A 5,890-nucleotide genomic window follows, 5' to 3' on the forward strand; every position below is an offset into this window, starting at 1 on the left:
CATCGGACAAATATTTATCCCTATCCCCCCCCCATCAGCAAAAAAAAAAAAAATATTTTTGCCAAAGCCCATGCACTTTCATTTCTAAGTTTCTCAGGCGTGAGAAGCAACAGGAGCCCCATCCAATCCAAGGCTTGGCTGGGCAACTTCATCGGGATAAATAACTATCGGGACATCAAAACGAAACTTAGTGAGATCCAATGTTGCTAGCAAAGCCTGTATTTCCGCCACCGATTGGTTAGATAACTGCTCCATTGATTTTCCCGACGCCTTTTCAAGAGCCTTACGAAGCTGATTTGCCAAAGCAACATCCATGAGACGATTAAGTGACCTGTACAGCTGAACCATCCTGGGTGCACCATAGCGACGTTCTGCACTATCTGGTGCGCGAAAGCGCTCTGGGCGATTTATATATTGTTCCCATTCTGCAATAATACTATCAAAAAAAGGTAATTTGCTATCTATAGTTCCCCCCTGAACCCAGCGTTTCATTCGCATACACCTTTCATCCCACTTGTGACGACGATCATAGTTAAACTCAGGGTGATACCAGGGAAGTTTACGTGTTTCAGGGATATCTGGGTCGTAGCTTGTGTAAAAATCTCCCCAAGTATTGGCCATTGGGTTTCGTGTCTTGTCATTTTTAATTGAGGAAAATATTAAACTGTTCATAACCGCATAGTTGGCATTATCTGAAATCCATCCGTTGAAAAGTTTCTCCTGCAATTTGCCAATAGGAACCTTAGCCCAATTGTACTCAAGTGGAGCAATGAGGTAACGTAACCGAAAATAAAACGCATCCGTCTTCCATAGACGTGGGTTAGGCATCTCACGCATAGCTTGTTTCAAATACTTTTCGTATTCTTCAAATTTAGTGGAGTAGAAGTCGTCGTCCTGCCTTGCCAAAGTACGTTCGGCATTGATACGATTTGATTCAGGATGAACTTCTCGAATCAGGTATTGAAAAAGTTGTTCCCTATTCTTCGTATAGAGGTCTTCCATCGAGGTTTCCATCATAGTTTCAATGTCCTTTACCAGTCTACGATACCCACGCCTGTTTTTACTTGCATAGTGTTTAGGTTGATTATAGCCGCTTTCAATCCAGCCTTGCATCTCGCGTCGGGCATTCTGACGATCGGGATCTACATTTTTGATATACCACCCTTCATAGTCAAGATTTTTCTCCCAGTAATTTGTACCATCCGCGTGGCCTTTTTCAAAATATCCTTTCGATGTCGTCCAAGACATAGGAATACGTCCAGCAATGAGTTCAAATTCCTTTTCACACTCTTTTCCTAACCAAGACCAATGCCCATCAAAAGGACCTTCGCGTCTTTGCTCTTCACCATTCCAAAAGCGTCGCTCCTCCTGCATCTTACCTTCTTCCCCTGTATAACCACGCACAAGCTCATCTTGGCTTTCCCACTCAAAAAATTTTGCCACAGTGGCACGACTACGTCGAAAAAGAATGACCTCTTGGTACTCCATCCAACCATTATGAAGTAAATGTCGAATTGCATCAGGATCCTTTGTATGTTGATTTTGCATGAAACGTTCGCGGACCTTATACTTCATATCGGGCAGCGGTGTAAGAAGCCAATAGTAGTGTTTCACCATGGGGAGACCTTTAAGGCAAGATCGATAAAGGGACATCATGGCTGCCTTTATCTCCCAATTCACAACAGTATTGGCTAATAAAGTGATGTTTCCCTCCCGCTTCCCAGTTACAGATGCGTACGAGAAATCAGGGTGATGGTCTTCAAATGGTGGTAGTGGAACTACATCACGATAATTCACAGATTCTTTATCGGCAGGTTCCCGGACATAGTTATGATACCGCATAGCGGCAGGACCACCCGTAAAATAGGGAGCTTGCTCAAATTTCCCAAGAGAAGTATCATATTCAGGTGCATTGATATTATCAGAACGATCCCGAGGTTCATTAGATCCCAATACTTGTTTACTGGGAAGTTTCTTTTGACTTCTTGGGTAGCGTTCCTCAAAATAACTAGGCGCAGGTTTTGAGCCGTACACCCCTGGACGATTGTCCTTTCCAGTGGCCCCTGGAATAGGTCCGGAATACTCTTGCTTCACAGTCTTCGCTCCTTGGCCTAGGTTTCCAACACCATCGCCCGGACTACTAGGAGGGAAACGAGATGTCCCATCGCTCCCAGATGAAACAGGCCTGTAAAAAGCAACCCCACTTCCCAAAAAGGATATGCGTCGAAACATTTTCTATCAACTAATGCAGGAAAGAATCCTACTAAACCGAAAAAAAAACAAGGCAGCAAAGAAGAAAAAGAAAACACAAAATTCATGCAGCATTGCAAAAAAAAAAAAGAACTCAAAACGCAACAATATGGAACCGAATCAGACAAAACAACAACAGCGAAATCGGCAAGTGAAACGAAACTAGGACGAAAAGAATAACAATGATAAATAAACACTCCCCCCAGACGACTAAGCCGACGCGCAGCGACACGAAAAAAAAAGGTGTGACCAGACCCGCGCGCCACCGCCAACGAAAAGAAGAAGAATAAAAAAAAGCAGACAGACGCCCGCCAACTCCCCCGAATGGCCGCGAGGCTTTGGCGGACGTCGCGCCCCCCGCGCGCCGTTTCAAAACAGCGCCGGCTCCTCGCCAGCGGAAAAGCGGGGCGCCCTGCCCCACCGGGAAAAGGTGGGGCCAAGTGGCCTTTTTTTTTCTTCTCATTATTCTTTGTTGCCTTGGGTTTCGTCACGGGCGATTGCTTGTGTGTTTTTTTTTTCAATTTCGTTTTTAGAAAAATGACATGGTCAGTGTTTTGCGGGGGACACACGCGGGGGAGATAGAGGCGGCCCGACGCCGTTGTTGGCAGCGCGTTATTATTGTTATTTTTGTTTCGTATATAATTGACCTTTTGTGTGCTTTTCTCCTGATGCATTTGGGGTGGTTGATTAGCTGCGGATGCTTGCGTTCGTATTAGCGAACTTCCCATGTTCATTGATACCCCGAGATCGCGGCCGGGTTTCCTGTATGGTGGTAATTGACTATAAATGTAGATGTTGTTCAGAACAACATCTTCTCCGATGTTATGGGAACGTTTCTAGATGCGACTCAAGGTCCCATGGTGGTGTTTTATTTATTTTCATTTCATTTATGGATAAGAATATTGTTGGAGAATGCTTTGAAGTATTTTTTTTTAATATACCTCAAGGAGAAATGAAAAAATCGTTTGTTTTCCTTTTTTGTTGTTACTATTATGTATTCTCGTTTTGTTTTTTACTTCGAAGCTTTTTGTTTTGCACTTTTTAAACTTTTTTTTTCCCCCTCAAACACTACATATTGGGGAGAATAAAGTTAATAGTAATAATATGAATAATAATAATTATTATTGTTTATTACTCCTCAAAAAAAACACACGCATATTTTTTTAGCAAATGCTCAAGTACTGTTATCACAGCGGGGCTCCAGTTTAGTTGAGAAACACATGTATTATCTTACTTTTCCCCCGTATTTACTTTATTTTTTTCCTTCGTTGGAATACACAAAAAAAAAATACAAGAAGGTAAAATAAAAAAAATCCACAAAGATTTTCACCTGATAGCATGCACAGTGTATCTTCGTTAGTCTCTGAAGAGGGAAATGGTTTTTATTCCCGCCGTTTTCCTGGAGACTCTCCGGTAAAATCATCAGTGGGAGACATGCCTTGCGATTCAGCGGCGCTTCAGTGGTGGTATTTTAATGCACACTTGCACGACGCCAAGAAAGAGAAGGACTTTTCACTTTTTGCATCTTTTTTTGTCAAAAAGACCGGTGCGTTTCTAAGAAAAAAGTCCGTTTTTCTTATTCGTGTGTATGGGCGTTGATTGATGTTGGTGAAGAGAAGTATTACTCTGACAGTTTACTTGACCACAAAACGCATGATATTGTTATCGCCCGACTAGAAACTGCTGCAGATGGAGGGAATCGCAGTTCTTATGCAGGGAATGTTGTACTGGAAATGGCAAAAAAAGGTCGGCTTCCTTTGCCTGACAGGACAATGAGCGAAGCTGCGGTTATCGGCGAAGATCGTCTTTACATAAATTACGATGATCAGTGTTTGCTTGAGGGTGAAGGAGAAGGTGCTGAAAGGAAGTATAAATTATATCTAAATAATCCCATGCGAAATATTACGGTTGAACTAGAGTTTTTTGCAAGAACAACGCCTGTTCTCCATGGGGAAAACGGCATTGTAAATGACATGTTTTATTACTATTATCCATCAATGAATGTGGAGGGAAAGATTACTTTTGCTGATTCCATCACCCATGTAAAAGGGGATGGGTGGTACGATCGGGAGTACGGAGGCTTAGAAAACGAAATAGGAAGAGATGCTCTTGATGCCTGGACTTGGCTTTCTTTGCGTATTTCAGATGGTTCACAATTGAGTTTGTTTGATATTTTTGACTCAGAAACGGGGAAACGAAAAGAACTACTTGGTGTCCTTACTTTTGATGGAACAAAGGAAGTTTGCCATGATATTATACTTGAAGAAGAAAATTGGTGGACAAGCTTAGTAACTTTTATTGAATATCCTTTAAAATTTCATATCGAGGTTCCAGCTTTTCAACTATCCCTTGATGTACATACTTCATTTAATCATCAAGAGGTTCCAACAATTCTAGTATCCGGTGGCTTTTACGAAGGACGTGTGACCGGTGGGGGGTGTCACAAGGGAGCACCAGTAAGTGTAATTGGTTTCTATGAGCGGAAAAACTTGAGTACTGGCGGTGACCCTTCGGTTACGCTAAAACATGTGGGAAAATATGTAAGGAAAACGTTGTCCAATTTTTATCCTTTAACCGCCTCGAATGAATGGGTTGAAAAAAATGTGCTTGGACGTTATTGCACTGGTAAAGGTGTTGTTGCCCAGCATGTTTGTGATACCTTATTTCTTCCAGTTCGTTCTATTATTGATCGAGGTGGAAAAGCTTGGCGCAGTTTGGTGCTTGTTTCAGCCTGTAATGCACTTTCACGTGATTACTTTGATTGCACAAAGTATATTGCGATTACAGAGCTTTTACACGTGGGTTCGCTTATTATTGATGATATTCAGGATGACTCGTGTGTGAGACGTGGGGGACAGACCGCCCACCTGGAGTACGGCGTTCCAACAGCCATTAATGCTGGAACAGCCTGCTATTTTATGGGTGTTTCTTTCGCAGAGATTCGATCGCTTCCGATGGAAAAGGCTAACCGAGTTTACGAATTATATTTTGATGTCATGAAAGCAGGCCACGCGGGTCAGGGACTGGACATTTACGGTCTACACTATTTAATGCCTGAGGCTGTTCGTACTGGTAAGTCGGAAGCGATTGAGGATGCTCTTAAAGCTATCCACACATACAAAACTGGGGCTGTCGCGGCTGCCACATGCCGCGTTGCCTGTATTTTATGTGATGCAACTGAGGAGGTCACCTCGGCGATGGAAGCATTTGGGTTGGGACTAGGTTTGGCATTTCAAATTGTTGACGATGCACTTAATGCCAAGGGATTTGAAGGAGATCTGAAGGAAGCAGGAGAGGATATTCGTGATGGGAAGATTACGTATCCGGTGGCAAAAGCAATGGGGAGGCTGGAACTTCCCCAACGAGAACGTATTTGGAACATATTACAGGAACGTACATCGGACGGAGAAAAAATTACTGAGGTTATAAAATTGCTTCATTCGGTAAATGCCATTGAAGATTGTCTTTCAGATGCCCAAAAGCTCGTCGATGAAAAATGGAGTCTTCTTGATCCGCTTATTCCGGATTCCATGCCAAAGGTGATGATGCGAACTTTCTGTTTGTTTCTCACAAGGCGGAGTTTTTAGGAACGTACTTAAAAACTGAAAAAAAAATATGTTAAAGTATGCATACTTATTTT

General features: G+C 42.6%; 2 protein-coding genes across 2 annotated transcripts, besides 2 other annotated features; one reads left to right on the plus strand and one right to left on the minus strand.

Moving 5' to 3' along the window:
- Positions 1 to 93: 93 nt before the first annotated feature.
- On the minus strand, positions 94 to 2,232 carry Tco025E_08798 (uncharacterized protein; the record flags this gene model as incomplete). The annotated part of the gene is made up of 1 exon (XM_029375637.1): positions 94 to 2,232. The coding sequence occupies one exon, from the start codon at positions 2,230 to 2,232 to the stop codon at positions 94 to 96; it is 2,139 nt and encodes a 712-aa protein (XP_029224245.1).
- Positions 2,233 to 3,333: 1,101 nt separating this feature from the next.
- Positions 3,334 to 3,375: a microsatellite.
- Positions 3,376 to 3,529: 154 nt separating this feature from the next.
- Positions 3,530 to 3,563: a sequence feature (GA-rich).
- A 459-nt stretch (positions 3,564 to 4,022) lies between these two features.
- Tco025E_08799 (putative polyprenyl synthase) lies at positions 4,023 to 5,837 on the plus strand (the record flags this gene model as incomplete). Its single annotated transcript, XM_029375638.1, has 1 exon — positions 4,023 to 5,837. One exon carries the CDS (start codon positions 4,023 to 4,025, stop codon positions 5,835 to 5,837), a length of 1,815 nt encoding a protein of 604 aa, XP_029224246.1.
- Between the last annotated feature and the right edge of the window lie 53 nt (positions 5,838 to 5,890).

Source organism: Trypanosoma conorhini (genome assembly GCF_003719485.1).
Source record: "Trypanosoma conorhini strain 025E chromosome Unknown Tco_14.4_contig_00879, whole genome shotgun sequence".
Lineage (NCBI taxonomy): Eukaryota > Euglenozoa > Kinetoplastea > Trypanosomatida > Trypanosomatidae > Trypanosoma > Trypanosoma conorhini.